Source organism: Nannospalax galili, unplaced genomic scaffold, assembly GCF_000622305.1.
Source record: "Nannospalax galili isolate Female #2095 unplaced genomic scaffold, S.galili_v1.0 scaffold263, whole genome shotgun sequence".
Taxonomy (NCBI): domain Eukaryota; kingdom Metazoa; phylum Chordata; class Mammalia; order Rodentia; family Spalacidae; genus Nannospalax; species Nannospalax galili.
In genome coordinates, this window is record NW_008350402.1 from 2,206,988 (window position 1) to 2,225,108 (window position 18,121).

Here is an 18,121-nt window from a genome sequence, read left to right on the forward strand (position 1 = left end):
TCCAGTTCCAGGAGATCCAAGGCCCACTTCTGGCCTCCATGGGCATTACACACATGTGGTGCACTTACATACATGCAAAACACTCATACGCATAAAATTCTAAAAGTCAAAAAAAAATTTAATTAAAGAGTACATATCCCACACTTACCTCCCAACATGCTTGTGGTACATCAGCTACCCAACCTCCCCCCTCTCTAGAGACATTCTACTCTCTGCCTGCAACTGGCTTCTGTGAGTCAAGGAAGTCCCTTCACCTCCATGCTACAATCTTCCCCTACTGTCCTAGATCCCATGCATTCCTCTTTCTTGATTTACAGTCTTGATGGTTTGGGTAGAAACCATCCTCCAGCAATTTTTAGGTAACTGCTTCTTTTGAAAACAAATGTCTGGGGCTAGAGAGATGGCTCAGTGGTTAAGAACATTGGTTGTTCTTGCAGAAGATCCAGGTTCGAATCCCAGCACCCAAATGGCAGCTAACTGTCTATAACTCCAGTCCCAAGGGATCTGACAGCCTCTTCTGTCCTCTGCAGGCATTGCACAACACGGGTACACTTAACTACATGCAGGCAATACACACATACACATAAAATAAAAATAATATTTTAAAAAAGAAAGCCAGGTGTGGTGGCGCATGCCTTTAATCCCAGCACTCGAGAGGCAGAGGCAGGCGGATCTCTGTGAGTTCAAGGCTAGCCTGGTCTACATAGTGAGTTCCAGGACAGCTAGGGCAGGGAGACCCTGTCTCAAAAAGACCAAAAAAAAAAAAAAAAAAGAAAGAAAAAAGAAAACAAATGTCTAAAAGTAAAGCTTCAATTTCTAGAAAACTAAAAACACTATCAACTTTTTTTATATCTATTTATGGGGAGGGAGGGCATGGTGCACATCTACTTAACAGAGTCAGTTCTTCAGTTCCAGTGGTCAGGTTTGGTAGCAAGTTTCTTTGCCCACTGAGCCATATCGTAGACCCTAAAAACACTTTTAATTCTTCAGTTAAATACTAAGTTCACAGGCACATGGACTGAGGAGAAGCAGCTACTCATCCCTAGGATCAGAAAAACTGAGAATGGCTTACTACCCCACCCCCAACACACACGGCATTCTCTCTTAAAGTACACAGGTACTTTATAAGGGGAGAAGGAGGGAGATCAGTTTTGTCTTTAATTAGAGTCTTGTTCTAAGCACATGCAGTTCTAAGTGAAGTGCCCCTCCCAATGCCTGGCGGTTCCCACAATCCAGAGCTGCTCAAAACAGCTGAGAACAGGGGGACGATAAGAACAGTAGGCTGGCAGCTTGAATACCATTAGGAATCTCAGGAGGGACTTGATGCCATTGCTCAAATCATAAGCCATAGGGGAGTCTAACTACTTCACACAAAATTTTTTAGTTGTTTAAAAAACAAAAAAACAACAAAAGCATTTAGAAGCCAGGCACGATGGTAGACATCTGTGTTGGATAGCTGTAGCTGTCAACTTCACACGCCTGGTTAGGGGAAGCTCAACTGAAGAATTATCTCCATTGGACTGGTCTGTGGCCATGTCTGTGGGGCATTTTCTTGATTGCTGGGTGATGTGGGAGGCCCAGCCCACTGTGGGTGGTGCCACCCCTGGCAGGTGGGCCTGTATTGTATAAGAAAGCAGGCTGAGCACAGGCCAGGGGAGCAAGCCAGTAAGCAGCATTCCTCTTACGATCTGTGCTCCAGGTACCTGCCCTGAGCTCCTGCTTTGGCTTCCCTTAATGATGGGTTGTGAACTGTAAACCAAATAAACCCTTCCCTCCCCAAGTTAGTTTTGGTCAGTGTTTTTTGGATTTTTGTTGTTGTTGTTAATATTTTACTATTTTATTTAATGTGTATGAGTGTATTGCCCACATGTGTGTAAGTGCACCCATGTCATGCAATGCCTGTGGAGGTCAGAAGAGGGCGCTGGGATTCCCCTGGAACTGGAGTTACAGACGTTTGTTAGCCACCATGTGGGTACTGGGAATCAAACCCAGGTCCTCTGCAAAAAAAGCGGTCAGTGCTCTTAACCACTGAGCCATCTCTCCAATCCCCATAGTCAGTGTTTTTATCACAGCAATAGAAAGTTAACCAGACGACATCTGTAATCCCAGAACTCGGGAGTCTGAGGCAGGATTGCTATAAACTTGAAGTCAGCCTGGGCTATATAGTGAGTTCTAGGCCAGCCTGGGTTATAGAACAAAACCTTGTCTCAAAAAAACAGACAAGGGGCTGAAGAGGTGGCTCGGCAGTTAAGAGCACTGGCTGCTTCTTGCAGAGGACCGGGGTTTAGTTCCCAGCACCCACATGGTGGCTAACAACCATCTGTAACTCTAATTCCAGGGGATCTGATGCCCTCTTCTGTCCTCCACAGGCACTGCATGACACGGGTGCACTTACATACATGCAGACAATAAAAATAATTTTAAAAAATTAAAATTTTAACTTTATGCTTACATATGCAATATTAAAGTGCAAGTTCCATGTAGCTTGAATATTTGGGAGTCCTGTTGTTTCTCTGCCTGCACCAAACTAGCATGAGTCATATGAACTAATCTGTATCCTGTCAAACTAGCCCCCCAAATATAGGCAGAGCTCCCTTAATTTTAACAGACCCTAGCTGATCTCAAATTTAGGTTTTTCCCAGGGCTCTTCAAATTGGAAAGCAAAGGTTGGATATGGTGGCACACTGTTAATTCCAGCACTTGGGAGGCTGAAGTAGGAGGATCCCAAATTCAAGGCCAGTCTCAAATACAGAGCCAGTCCTGTATCAAACTGGAAAGTATTTAGAACAAATGTGAATTCTCTGAGCCTTTTTCAATGAGGGGCGTCAGTCTTGGCCCTAATGACATCTAAACTGGGTAATTCTTAAGGGACCTTCCATGCCCCACTGGGTGTTAAACAGTATCTATGCATCTTGTGACTCAGTGTCATTAGTACACCTGCATAGACACCCCCAGATATTAAAAATATCTCACACTGCCAAATGTCCCCTGAAGGGCAAAATCACCTCTAATTAGGAACTGGCCTGGACCAATACTTCTCAAGCTTGAATATACATAAGAATTACCTGGGGAATTTCTTTGCAGCTTCTGATTCATAGAACAACATGTCTTAACTCCCAACTATAGAATGCACTTCTTTGAGAAAAAGTTCTCATTCCTAGGGTAACATCCCAGATGAACAAAATAATAATCAGAGGTGCGACCCCAGCAAGTCATCCTCTATGTGTATGCACACATACACATGCACACAATAAATAAATATATTTTTTTTAAAAATGAGAAAAGAGTACCAAGAAAAACTATGAAGCTGGCACATGCCTGTAATCCCAGCACTTGGGAGGTAGAAGGAGGATGACAAGGAGTTCAAGGTCATCCTCAGCTACCTGACAAGTTTGAGGCAAGCTTAAGTTACAGGAGTCCCTGCCTTTTAAAACAAAAACAAAAACAAAACAATTACTTTTCTCATTGCAATCTCAAAGTTGTTGGTCATGTTTATCTTTCAAAATGATTTAGAAGACCTTTAGAGAGATGTAATACTAGAAAATAACAATGCAGATTTAAAGCATTTATAGATATCATACAAATTTTTTCATAAATAAGATGACATAATGTCTGAGATTTTCCAAAGTATTCTAGCTGGCAAAGGTAAAAAGGAAAAGGTACTGAAATATAGTTAAAATTAGTATTTGTACGGCGGGGGGGGGGGGGGGGGGACAAAGGATTGAAACCAGGGCCTCAAACATGCTAAGCATGCAGTTCACACTGAGATCTGTCCCCAGCCCTAAAACTGGCAAGATTCTGTAATGATTAAAGCTGGATGATTAGTACCTGGAAATTGATTGCCACCATCATGCACTATACTTTTGTAGGTGTCTATAACATTTATCTAAAATATAAAGGGTTTTTTAATTTGATTTATCTTTAACAATTTCATATATGTAGATAATGAATTTTAATTGTTTGACCCCCATTCTCCTCTCTTACCCTCCTCCCTCTCCCAATGAAACCTTCTTCCAAACAAGTCCCCTTCCTACTTTTGTGTGTAACCCACTGCGTTTAATTAGAGTTGCTTGCAGGAACATGGGTGGGAGGTTCAATACTGGAATGTGAGTTGCATCACTGGAGAAAATGACACGCTTTGCCTAGCCACCATTAACTACCAATAGACTCTCGGGGAGGGTGGGGGCCTCACGGGCTCCCCCCTGTGAAATATTGACAGGCCCAGTCTTGTGCAGGTATCCACAGGTGCAGTGAGGTCAGGGCAACGGCCATGTCCTATGCAGAAGACAGCTTTTGCTGTTTCTCCCCATCTTCTGGCTCTTACATTCTTTCTATCACCTCATCTGTGATGACCCCTGAGTCTTACAGGGGTCACCATCACTTACCTTCAGTACTCTGGCAGTTACTGGCTCTGCATTAACGGCCTCCCACTGCAATAAGAAGCTTCTCTAAGAAGGCTGAGTGAAGCACGAACCTCAGATACCAACCCGGAGTTGGGATTTTTCATTTTTTGAGACGGGATCTCACAATGTAGCCCAGGTCTATTTGGAACAATGCAGCCCAGTTTGGCATTGAACTCCTCCTGTCTCAGCCTCCAAGTACTGCAACCACAGGTGTGAACCACCGTGCCCGTTGGAGTTCGACTGTTTCTGAGATGATCCCACAAGCTGTGGCTCAGGCTAGTCCATAGCAATTCTCCTGCTATCAGTTAGCCTCCTTAGTGCTAAGATGACAGGTGTGAATCATCAAGCCTGACTTGAAACAGTTTTCTATTAAAGATCATCCCAAAGAAAAAGTATATTAAGTTTCTGGGTTACTTAAGTGGAAATTTCAAAATTTTATCACTAGAAGACTATAGTTTTGTCATGTTCTACAGTAATTTCCAATTCTTGACATATTGTAGACATATTCCAGAGTCTCTACTCATTACATTATTCAAAAGAATTCCTTTGTCTCTCCTTCTTGTTGCAAATACTATGCCTTAGTAAACCTCTGTTCCAAAAAAAAAAAACAACAAAAAAAAACACTGCTTAAGGTCTCTACCTTGCACACCGGAAAAACTGAGAAAACAAGTACAAATCATAGGTGACAAAAGTCAGTGCCCAACCAGGATCAAAGAGAGGTGTGAGCCTTCACCTATCACAGCAAATGCCACTCAGAGCTGCGAATGCCTCTAACTCTGGAAAATAAACACAGGTTTAATCCAGATATTAAGGATCTAAAAGAGCAAAAACTATCCAACATTAGAAATCTTTGACAATGGGGGTTGGGGAGGTGACTCAACAGTTAAGAGCAGTGGCTGATCTTGTAGAGGTCCAGGGTTTGGGTCCCAGTACCCACATGGTGTTAACCACCATGCAAAACCAGTTCCAATGCTGGGCATGGTGGCATGCACCTATAATCCCAGCCCTCAGGAGGCAGAGGCAGGTGGATCTCTTCGAGATTGAGGTCACCCTGGTTCACATCGTGACTTCCAGGTGGGCTGTGACTAGGGAGACCCTGTCAAAAAACAAATAAAAACAAACAAACAAAAAGAAGACCAAAAAAATAAAGAAAAAAAGAAAAACAGTTCCAGGGGTTGACACCTTCTTCTGGCCTCTGGCCTCTTCAAGCACTGCATGACACTGATGGACATGCAAGCAAAACACTCATACACATAAAATAAAAACTGGTGTGAGCTGGGCAGTGGAACAAGCCTGTAATTCCACCACTATGGAGACAGAAGCAAGAAGATCATGAATTCAAAACTAGCCTGAATTAAGGCCAGGCGTGCTAGCGCACGTCTTTAACCCCAGCATTCAGGAGGCAGAGGCAGGTGGATCTGAGTTCAAGGCCAGCCTGGTCTACATAGTGAGTCCCAGGACAGCTGGGGCTACAGGGGGACCCTGTCCCAAAAAAAAAAAAAAAAAAAAAAAAAAAAACACAACTAGCCTGGATTACATAGTGAGCTCTAGGCCACCTTGGGCTATATGACTAAGACCTTGGGGGGATGGAAGTGGGTGGGGCAGGAAGAAAGACAGTTTATGAGGCCTACCTGGGCTACATGGCAAGATCCTGCCTGAAAAAAAATTCAAGTGTGTTGTTTTCTTCATTTTACGGAAGAACCAGATTTCTGTGTTTCCTAACTTTAAAATCAAAACTGCCAATTCTCTATGGATCAGTTTGCTCTGTTTCTCAATTATCTATTAATTATGTTTCTCTAATCAATGTCCTAAGTGCAGAATGTTCATGTTTAAAGAGGATGTAAAGAAAGAGCTACATTGAAATCATACATGAATATAAAATAGGCACAATATTTACATTCATGATAACATCGTGGATCTGAAAAATGCTGTATTATCTTTAATTTACTAACAAAATAGAAGGACAATGAAACAAAAGATATCACTCTCAAATTCATGTTGAATTTCTTACCGAAGAAATTAAGTCCTCCATTGTTTGCCTGTTGTTACGGTGATACACAGAAAGCTCTATGACACAATCATCATCAAGGTGAAGAAACTACAAAAAAAAAAATTATTAAAACAATATCCACAAATATACTAGTTTGAAATCTTGGCATATCAGCATAATTACTTCAAAATATCAAATAGCAACGTGTAGAAAGAACATGAGTCTGTCAAACTTTTGATCTCTCAAACTTTTGGATACACATCAACATTCCCTTTTTGTTTTCTGCAGTGATAGGCACAGAACCCAAGGTCTCATGCCAGGCAAATCCTCTACTGCTGAGCTAACCAAGTGTTAAGAGTGCTTCTGTGCAGCAGAGGGACTGTGTCCCAATCCCTACCATAAGACCCGCACCGGCATTTTCATCAAAGAGCAGCCACGTCTTGAAAATCATGACTGAACATCTTCTGTGTTGGTACAACCGGTCAAAGAGTGGCTCTGACATGTAGCATGGTGTGCCTCAGGTCATGTTTAGGTCTGCACAATCCGAGACCTTGTGATGGGCATGTGACAGATGCTGCACAACCATATCACACTGAAGATTCAGCAAATCATAATGTTTAAATACAGTGCAACTCCCAACTCAAATTTCAATCTGCTTAGGGATAGATATTACCCAAGTCCTCAGACCCCTGCATGGTGAGACCTCACCAAGCGTGGGTCCAGAAATAAACCAAATATGGATTACTAAGAACAAAATGGCAGGAATGGCCTATTCTGGGCATGGAAAGCTGTCAGAAGATGGAATGTGAAAAAATCTCAAGGAATATAACTTTTAAAGTAGGACATTATCTTCACAACAGCCCCGGATATGGTGTTTCACTTTTGACCTCAAGTCCTCTTCAGGGAAGTCAGAACAGCTGGGACAGTCAGCTTCTCCCTGTCATCTGAAGTCAGTCTCCATGGGATCACTACCCTAGTCAGTGCGGCCTGACAGCTAACGGGCTTGAGATTATACAGACTTTGGTTTTCATTACATCACTTTATAAAGCATGCCACTATGTCTCTCTGAGCCTCAGTTTTATCATCTGTAAAAGAAAGATAGTATATGCCTTGCAATGTATGTGACACATGGCGAATGCAACACACATCTAAACAGACAAGGCCCTCATAAAATGGTTAACCATTTTACTAATATACATAATTCTATTTCCCCTTTGATAAGACACTTTCAGAAATTTAAACATGCCTGTTTCGGCAAATTATCCACTCCAAGTTTTCTCTTTTCCTCGACCGTTTTAATGAAAAACTTAGCAGACCATTCTGCCACTCTTTATATCACACAAGCCTCAGACTGTGACCCTCATGGATGGGCTACTTGGAATCAGACACAGCAGGAGAGGTTTGCCTAGTACAAAGCAGAGCAGTATCATGACCCACCCTCACTCAGTAAGCCACACTTGTAACAACGAGCTCATGAGAAAGTTATCCTGCCAACTTAAAGGAGAGAAAAAGACAATGACCCTACTGTGGTCTGAAATGTTTGTGTTCCCAACCACTGGAAATCTAATATGACAGTGTTAGGAGGTGGGGACTTTGGAAAGTGATTAGATGAAGAGTGGAATTGGTCTTCATGAACGGAAACAATGCCTGATCAAAGGGCCCCAGAGGCATCCCTTACCTTTCCACTACAACATGAAGAAACCAACTACAAATAGAAAAGTAAGTCATCCCAGACACCAAATAGTCCTTGATCTAGAACTTACAGCTACCCAATTTATATTTTGTTATAGGCGGTCAAATAGATTGAGCAAACTTGCACTGCTGGCTAGTACAAGCACAAACTCAAGAGTTATAAAGAAAGTAGAGACCACAAAGTTTATACTATTGGCACTGTGGAAGTCTAAAGTGCTAAGAACTGTGATTTCATTGTGTTGCTTTAACCTTTGTGACTCTCAGAACTACAGAGTCCCCATTTGGCATGATCTCAATCTCAAAAGCCCAAACACTCAACACCCAGCTGGGCACCTTCCTGTGCTGATACCACTGCTCCAGCAAGAAGAGAACAGAGACCCTCCAGAGCCTAGTGATTCCCTAAAACAAGATACACGTCCGAACAGGTGTGGTGGCATTCACCTGTAATTCTAGCCATCAGGAGGCTGAGGCAGGAGAATCAAAAGTTCAAGGCCAAACTAAACTATGTACCAAATTCAAGGCCAGTGTAGGTCTCAGGGAGACCCTATTTTAAAGAGAGGGAAAAAATAATAATAATAACCAGGGCTGGCAAGATGACTCTGGATAAAGGTGCTTGCCACCAAGCCTGATGGCCTGAGACTAATTCCCAGGTCCCACATAATAGAAGGAGAGAGCTGACTCCCTAAGGTTGTCTTCTGGCTGCCACACATAAACTGTGGTACACAAACACACAGAGTTTAAAATTTTTTTAAAGAAGAAATAGAAAAACAGCCTATTTTCCCCATACTCTCCTGCATCATCTACCACAAGATATACACAGGAAAAGAAGAAGGGTATGAAGGAAGGACCCCACTTTCTGCTGGACTCCTGAACTGGAATAAGAAGGGCAGGGGACAAACACATCAAGGCCTGAGAAATATCACTCATTTCAGACTTTGTTTTCCAAAGGGCTCAATACTTTGTTTGACATGCTCTAGATTCTCAGCTACACATACTCAGGTTAGGTTAAGGACAAGAATGCATGCCCCAAACTAGCCAATTATTTTGGATTATCCGTGCCTGCTACATTTCCTGTTCACTAGGGCAGAAAATGGAACTGAATATAACTTCTATTTGATACAATACCCTGGTACTAGAGCTGTGCATGAAAATGGCATGAGGAGGCCATGCAAAGAATTATTACGGCATTTATGCCTTAAATATTCAAGTAAATCTGAATGATTTTTATACTTCATTCTTGATAACACACACTACTGAAAGAGAAAAGTAATACTTCAAAAACCGACAACAATCCCTTAGACCTCTTCTGTTTACAACTCATTTTACCCTGCAACAGCCATGTAAGGCAGACCGAGAAGGTGAATGAGCCAGTGTCGAGTACTCTAGAAATGGCAAGACAAGACCAGAGCTGGCACAGGAAACTAAAATCCTGTACCAGGGTGATAAGATGAAGATTAAGAAAAGTAATACTATCTACCCAAGGCTGGCATTTTTTATTCCAGGCCCAGAGCTTTTCTGCCACACCACGATGCCACCTATTCATCACTCTGTTCTAGTGGACACCAGATAAGCAATGTGTGCCACAAAGGCTGCAGATACACAGGATACAAAGCCCTGAACTAGTTGACCCTGGCAGGCTGATTCCACACTGCAGTCCTTCTGTCTGAATTAAACTTCTGGTTCTCTAATCTATATTTAATAGTTGCTCGACTCTGGACAAGTTACTTAATGATTCTGTGTCTCATTTGCTACATCTGCAAAATGGGGACAATAACAGCACCTACTTCAGAGAGCCAGTGTGAGGACTGAATGAGTTCAAGGACTTAAAAACAAAGCCTACAGAACAATGCTGACTTTCTTCATTTTGGTATCTGTTCTACCACAAACAGTAGTGCAGTTAGCCTATTAGAATCATGGCTGAAAAGACATGCAATACCTTCCACACATGGAGAAACGATGACCCCCAATGGTTGAACACAGGCATTTGTACCACCCACTCTCAATCTCACAAGTGGAGGATGGCAGTTCCCCTGGTCCTCCTGCTGTTGCACTGCTCGGACACTTGCACAGCTCGTGGACTCTCAGCATTAAAAATCACTAGAACTGAGCTGCATTTACTCAACACATATTGATCACATCACGAAGGGCCAAGGAGAATGAAGAGAAGCATAGGAGTTGACCATCAAAGGAGAACCAGGAGGGATTTTAGTTCACGCTGTGTGGCCCCAACAATGGCTAGTGGTCCTAACAAAGGGTAGAGGCTTGAAGGCTTAAGTAGAGGCCCTAACAGAGAAGAGTAGAGGCTTGAAGCAAGTTAAACCTACTTTTCTAAGAGTAGTAAACCACTGGGGAAAGTACCTGTATGCACTGATCTGATTATTCCAGAAAGCAAACACCTAATTAGTCTACACTGTGGCATGTCTGAAACACATCTCCAAGTTATTCTGATTTATGTGCCTATCACACTCCATTGCAGAAGTAGGGAATAGCCTCAGTTATCTGCAGAGGCTATTAAAACACTCCTCTTGAATATGAGCTGGCATTTTCATGTGTGCACATGTGTGTGTACTGCATGTGCATGTGTGTACGCGGGTGCACGCATCTGTGAGCATGCAGAGGCCAGAGGAGACTGCCAGGTGTCTTGCTCTGTCACTCTCCATCTTGTTCTTTTGAGACAGGATCTCTCACTGAACCTGGAGCCAGATTGGCAGTCAGCAAGCATCAGTGATCCTCCTGTCTCATCCCCATACAGGGCTGGGGCCAGATAAATATCCATGTATCTTCTATTAAACCAATGTAAAGCAATGCCATTCTTCTCCCTCAATCTATCTCTTCAGTATTTTTCGTCTCAGTTTCCTCATATGCAATGGGGAATACAAATTGCTCTGATGTTGAAGGGTACACCTTCCAAAGTGGTTCTGGACTTTAGCGCATGGATTGCTTTGGGTATCTGAGACATTAGTAAACACAATGCAAGCATGCTTGAAAACTGCTTGGTGTTAGGGTTTGCCCTCTTTCTTCCTTCTTTTGGAGTCCAGCCACCATCTGAACTAGCCCAGACCAACTTCCTGAATACACCTGGCCTAGCAAACAGAAAGCATAAACAGCTAGTCTTAAGAGTAAGGCTGACACAGGTTAGCTCCAATCATATGAAGAGACCACAACAGACACAAGATTAAACCCAAGCAAGATTCCTGTATGAACTGCCCAGCTAAAACCAGCCAAAATTGCTAGTTCACAAAATTGTAAATCAGCATTCTTTTAAGTCACTAGACTTCAGGGCAGTCTTTTTATGTGGCAAGAGTTAACTGATACACAAAGTATTCATGCCTTTAGTAATATTCACATTTTTACCATGTTCAAATTGCCATTTGTTTTATTTATTTCTCTTAGGTTTTGCTTTTGTTTGATTAAGCAGAGTCTCATGTAGCTCAGGCTGGCTAACTCAATATGTAAGCCAAGGATAACAAGAACTCTTGATCCCCTTGCCTCTAACTCCCAAATCCCGGGATTAGAGATGTGTACCACCATGCCCAACTTGCCACTTGTCTTTAAAAAGTATTTTCAGGGCTGTAGAGACAGCTCAGTCAGTAAAGTACTGAGTACAAGCCTTAGAATCCACGTAAAAGAAAAAGTTTGTCATGGTGATATGTACTTGTAATCCCGGTACAGGGAGGCAGAGACAGGTAGACCCCTGGGCTCACCAGCCAGTTAGCCTTGCCTACTCAGCAAGCACCAGGCCTGCCCCAAAAGAACAAAACCAAGGTGGACAGCAATCCTGAAGAACAATAAGGTTGTCTTCTGGCCTACACACACACACACACACACACACACACACACACACACACACCTACACAAACACAAACATACAAAGTATTTTCAAACATTAAGGTAGGAAGAATAGCACTTTGTGTTTCAGTCTATTCACCTGTTTATTAGACCAGTGTGATCTGCCATCTCCTGAGGGTCTCCAGGGTCAACACTGGTTTTATAACATTTTTCATTCTCACACTGCTGACATTTGAACCGACAATATAAAAACAAAAATGAATAAAACTGGCACTTCTGCCCAAATCCCACTGTTCTGAGTCAGTATATTTTGTCATGTACTCACAGTTCCAAAGACAACCCAGTTTTTGGCTTCCACTAAATCTTTGATGAAGCAACTTTGAAGTATGAATTTTGTTAAACTGTGACCTTGAGTACATGTGTTTTTAGTATTCTGTGTGATAAAATGGAAGAGTCCAAAAGTACAGGGGCTGTCTGAGGACAGAGTCTGTGAGGACATACAGGTACAACTAGACATTTTATTCATTGTATACCATTTTACTGGAAAGAACGCTAACAAACTATGTATTCAGATTTGGATATTTGGGGAAAAAATGTTTTAAAGATGTCACGTTAAGGAAATTAAGTGACAGTATTTATTGCCAACAATACAATTTTATATTTCAAATAAAAATTAAAATTTTAGAAAATGTGTATCTGCCAGCAGGAGATGGATAGCTTTCCAATTCTTAGAAAGTTCTATCTGACGAGATCAGTAGTGATGGTAAAGAATGAGATTCTTTCATATTTCTGTCAGGAAATGTATTTGCTTTTGGAAGAGCTGTACAACTCAGTGCACAGATATTTTCTAAATGACCAGTACATGAGGTAACATGTGGAGAAAAGCCCATGAACAGATTAGTGGGTTTTATGGAGTAGAGTCCAAAGTGCTTACTGATTGGCTTCGGATTCTACCTGCAACTAATCTTTGAGAAACTACCACACTTTAAAGAATTATCAGAGCTCTCCTCCAACAGAGAAAGATGCTGAAAGGAAAGAAGGTCAAGGGGAAGAAGGTGACCCTGGCCCCTGCAGTCATGAAAAAGCAGGAGGCCAAGAAGGTGGTGAATTCTCTGTTTGAGAAAAGGCCTAAAACTTTGGCACTGGACAGGACATCCAGCCCCAAAGAGACCTCACCTGCTTTTATCAAATGGCCCCAATACATCCGGCTGCATCGACAAAGGGCTGCCGGATCCGTCCCCCGCCACGATCAACCAGTTCACTCAGGCCCTGGTCCTTCAAACAACTACCTAGCTGCTCAGGCTCCCAATAAGTACTGGCCAGAGACAAAGCAGAAGCAGTAGAGGCTGCTGGCCTGAGCTAACAAGGTGGCAAAGGAGACATCCCCACCAAGAGACCCCCGTCCTGCAAGCACCACCGTCACCACCTTGGTGGAGAACAAGAAGACTCAGCTAGTGGTGATCGCACATGACATAGACCCCATCAAGCTGGTGGTCTTCCTGCCTGCCCTGTGTCACAAGATAGATGGATGGGGGTCCCCTACTGCATCATCATGGGGAAGGCCAGGCTGTGATGGCTACTCCACAGGACAACGTGCACTACCGTGGTCGTCACACAGGTCAACTCGGTAGACAAAGGCACACTGGCTAAGCTGGTGGAAACCATCAGGACCAATTACAATTAACAGATATGATGAGATCTGGTGTCAATGGGGAGGTGACATCCTGGGTTCAAAATCTGTGGTTCACATTGCCAAGGTGGAAAAGGCAAGGGCCAAAGACCTCGCCACCAAACTGGGTTAAATGTCCACTGCTAAGTTTTCTATACATAAATATCATTTAAAAATTGCCCTTAAAAAAAAGAATTATTGGAAAATATCTGAAAAGGCTATTAATTTTTTCCCTCTACGTATGTATGAGGCTGCATTTTTTTTTTTTTTTTTTTTTTTTTTTTTTTTTTAGAGACGTCTCCCTGTAGTCCCAGCTGGGCTTGAACTCACAGAGATCCACCTGCCCCTGCCTCCTGAGTGCTGGGATTAAAGGCGTGTGCCACCATGCCCGGCAAGGCTACATTTTCTGCACACAGAAGGAGGTTATACAGGCATCTACTATTTTACCAGACTCCACAGAAGTTTGTAAAACATCAACATGCCACTCCTTTGCCAAATTCTTTAAATGGATTTTCTTTACAAATGATCTATAACATGCTTATTACGTTTTTCTTTTGTTTTAAAGCAGTCTCAGTATATAGCCCAGGATGCCCTTGAGTTTGCAAACCTCCTTCCTGAACTTCTCAAATGCTGGGATTACAGGCATGTGCCCTACACTCAACTCAGTATTACTATTACCTGTTAATGAATTAATCAACAAATGTTAAAGATGCAAGTGTCTTCAGACTAAAATGTTTGCAAACTGATTTAACTTCATTACTACTCTATTTTAACAGATGAATAAATAGGTTTAGAAGAGTTAGAGAACTTTTCCAAGACTCTCCCAACACTGTTTATAGTCTTGACTTCACACAAAAAATACTCAGGAGCTTTTCAAAATACTTGCTGAGTATTCTGGGATGGGAAGCAGGGATTGTTCTCTTTTGGGTGAGGTTGGGGGCAGGGTCTTATGTAGCTGAGGCTGGTATTGAACTCCTGATCTGTCTGCTTCTCAAGTTCTAGAATTGTAGACATGTGCCACCACGCCCAGCCAGGCACTGTTTTTAAGGTTCCAAGTGATTCTCATGTGAAGTTCAGTCAAGCAACCAACTTACTGCTCTAGAGATTTACAGATAAATATAGAATATGGTTATAAGTCTTCCCACACCAGTCTGATGAGTAAGTCTATAAAATATATTTCCTTTCTTATTTATATCCTATCTTTGTAGGTCCTGAATTCACAAACTTCTAAAAATAAAGTTTTACCAGCTTTCATTGTACTTACAGGAGTCTTGCTTTGCCACTCAACAGGACAGTTGTAATCGTGCATGATCCAGGGATGGCTCAAGAGATTTTTCATAGAAATCCGTTTCTTTGGGTCCACCTAGTGGTCATTGAAGTACATTTCAAACAGAGAACACAGAACGCCTTTCCTTCAGAGAACTTGAAATGCACCAGAACATATGTAAACTTTAGCATCACAAAAACATTGTCAAAGACCTTTAAATGGCCTTGGAATAAATTCTTTTCAAAAGGCGATAGAGGCAAGAAAACTATAGCAACCAACACAGACCAGAAGATAAATGTTTAACAAACATGAACTGCATTGGTATGGACATTATTCATGAAGTTGAGTCAATCTATTGTATGATGTAATAATCTTTTTGCTGGAAAACCTATTCACAGGAAATATTCACCAATTTAATGTTCAAGCAGGCTCAATGCAGAGCAGTCATACTGAATATGCAATCTCTACCTCTGATGAGCCTACAGTCACACAGAACAAGTTGAAAGGCACGCCTTTCTTTTCCATTTGTGATGTTCAAATGTGAGGAGAGAAAAGTAATCAACAAAGATTAAGTTTTGGAGGTCCAAAAAAAAGAGCAAGGCATTCTCCAATCTCACTGTGGAGATTTGGTGATCTGGCCCTACTTAATCAAGGTGGGTGAGCCTGAGGTACATTTTGAATTAAAGGAAGAGATGGCTTAATTGATAGTAAAACTGGAAGATATTCTGGGTACATAGTGAATAAAATAATGCACTAATAAGATACTTGTATTTACAAAGTATTTCCTACCAATCTCACTGTATCCAGAAAACACTAAAGAGCAGTGAGGTGGGCTCAGACACCCCCACTTCATTTTACAGATCAAAAGAGTTTAGGAAGCAGGCCCACAGACTGATGAATAGAGTGAACACCTAGACTTCAGCACTCCGCCTTTCACCTTCATTCCCTTACATGAGCCATTCTCAAAGTGATCCCAGCACCATCAGCATCAGCACCATCTGGGAGCCTTTTGGAAATTCAAACACTTAGTCCTGCTCCAGATCTATTGGATCAGGCACTTTAGGGATAAGGTCCAGCAAGTTGTGTTTCAACAAACCCATCTGGCAATTCTGGCATACAGTAAAGTTTGAGAAGCACTGCACGAGATCACAGGGCCCATTAGACTACGTATCAGCTCATTCAAGCATATATTCCATACCCCCTATATACCTAATGTGCAGGAATAGAAACAAGAAGATGGAAAACAGTAGAGCAAGAACAACTTAGAAAAAATAGATAATGATCAAGAAAAAGTAAGAAAATCCACATCATCAAAGAAATTTGAGGTCTAAAACACTTGGGTTTACAACATAATTAACAGGTTCTCACAGAGGACATCTGTGAGATGCATGATGAATGGAAGGCCGTTTAAGCTAACAGATAATGATGAATGCAGCAGTCCCACAGATATCTTACAAGTTGGAACAAACAATTACAAAGGACTTCTGCTACTTAAAAATAATGAACTTTACCTGGAGCATCTGTTGAAGAAGCAGAATGCTACTGGGAGAGAGCCACTTAGGAACGTCGTATTTCCCTCTCTACAAAAAGCAAAGAAAACATTGAAGAGATTTAGGTTGAACCAGCCTTGCTAAAATTCTAATATACTAGAGGTTTGCTTCCAACCCTCAATACCCCACCCAGCTACATGATTCAGGAAACACTGTCAGTAAGAACAGCCATTTCCAAAAAAAATTCAGTAAATTAAATACTATCATCACCTCTAAATGATCACATATTAGAAAAAGACTACAGTGCTGAGAGAACAGTGGAAAATGTAACTGTCACAGGGCTCGCGAATCCTTAATGCGAGTACACGGACAGCAAGTAAAAGTCTACTTGTTCCCTATTTCCAAAGCAAATCGGAGTTTATAATCTCAGAGGAATTATCAGTTGACACAATAAAGCAACAGAAAAAATGTATTTGGTAGAAAGATGCTGTGGTTATAAACAGGTCACAGGGGGTTGGAGATTTAGCTCGGTAGTAGAATGCTTGCATAGCAAGCACAGGGCCCTGGGTCTGACCCATATTTGGTGGGGAGTGTAGAACAAGTCACATGAGCTCTAGGGCAGAGCTTTCAATCATCAAGACAAACTAACAAAAGCCTTTTTTTTTTTTTAAGCTTTATTACTATGGTGTGAATGTGTGCATGTGAATGTGGGTACATGCATGCCATGGCGTGCGTGTTTGTGTGCATGCATGCATGAATGTAGATCAGAGAATACTTTTGTGGAGTTGGTTCCCTCCTTTTATCTTTACATGCGTTCTGGGGATTGAACTCAGGTCATCAGGCTTTTGAGGCAAGTGTTTACCCAGAGTCATCTCACCAGCCCTCAAAAAACATTTTCTAAAGCACATATTTTTTGAGGGAATGAAAGAGACTCAGGAGAGAAATGTTTACAACCTGGTTTGCTGAGAAATTATGGCTACTGTAACATCAACCAAAGACCAGGAGGTTGCTAACCCTTAATACAAGTCCGTATACCATCTTATAACCTGTCACATATACCCTCTTTCCCAATTCCAAAGAAATGATACAATGATTCCTCACAGCAGAGAGTAAATTGTTTAATGATGCTAAGATAACAAGATAATTATCTGAGGAAAAATTAAAGCTGAACTGTAATTCATAGTATGCACCAAAATTAACTTCACTCAAATTAAATGCAAATACAAAATCCTAAGAGTACCTAAAGAAAGGGGAAAAGCAGAGGAAATTGTTTTTAGAATCTTTCTAGGCATGACAGCGAAACCAAAACCTGTAAGACTAACACATGACAAAATAAACATTGGACATTTCTGAACAGCAAAACACTAACAAGATTAACAAAAAATTGGGAAAAAGTCTTTTCTGTATAAACGAAAGATTAATATACTTAATCACATAAAAAGGTCTCACAAATCCAAACCTGTTCTTACTCCTCTCATCTAGTAAATGGCAAAAGCATCCTACCAACTGATCAGGCCAGAAACCTTGGAGTCAATAGTAACTACTCTTTCATACCCACATTCAATTATCAGTATCTCTTGGGTGTCTGTGCTCAAAAATACCCAGAATCACTTGTCACAACCCCCATCCTAGTTGCCCTATCTAAGCCTCTGGCATGCCTCGTGTGGTATATTGAAAGAGGCTACTGTTAACTGGCCTTCCAGGTTCACTGCAATCCCCTGAAGTCTAGTCTTCTCTCAATCACAAATGTTCTTTTAAAATACTGTGTCGTCACATGACCTCACTACTCAAAGCTCTCTGGTAGTTCCCATCTCACTCAGG

At 41.7% G+C, this 18,121-nt stretch overlaps 1 protein-coding gene across 7 annotated transcripts in view; it reads right to left on the reverse strand.

Moving 5' to 3' along the window:
* Melk (maternal embryonic leucine zipper kinase) overlaps positions 1–18,121 on the reverse strand; it is an 80,226-nt gene that overhangs the window by 25,083 nt on the left and 37,022 nt on the right. For 6 of the 7 annotated variants that reach the window (XM_029570744.1, XM_029570749.1, XM_029570746.1 and 3 more), the window contains 3 exons: positions 16,322–16,390; positions 14,808–14,906; positions 6,415–6,501 (listed from right to left, as the gene is read on the reverse strand). In XM_029570744.1, the coding sequence (XP_029426604.1) occupies positions 6,415–6,501; positions 14,808–14,906; positions 16,322–16,390 (255 nt within the window). The remainder of the gene's footprint in view (positions 1–6,414; positions 6,502–14,807; positions 14,907–16,321; positions 16,391–18,121) is intronic. The other variant, XM_029570748.1, reaches the window with a different exon arrangement.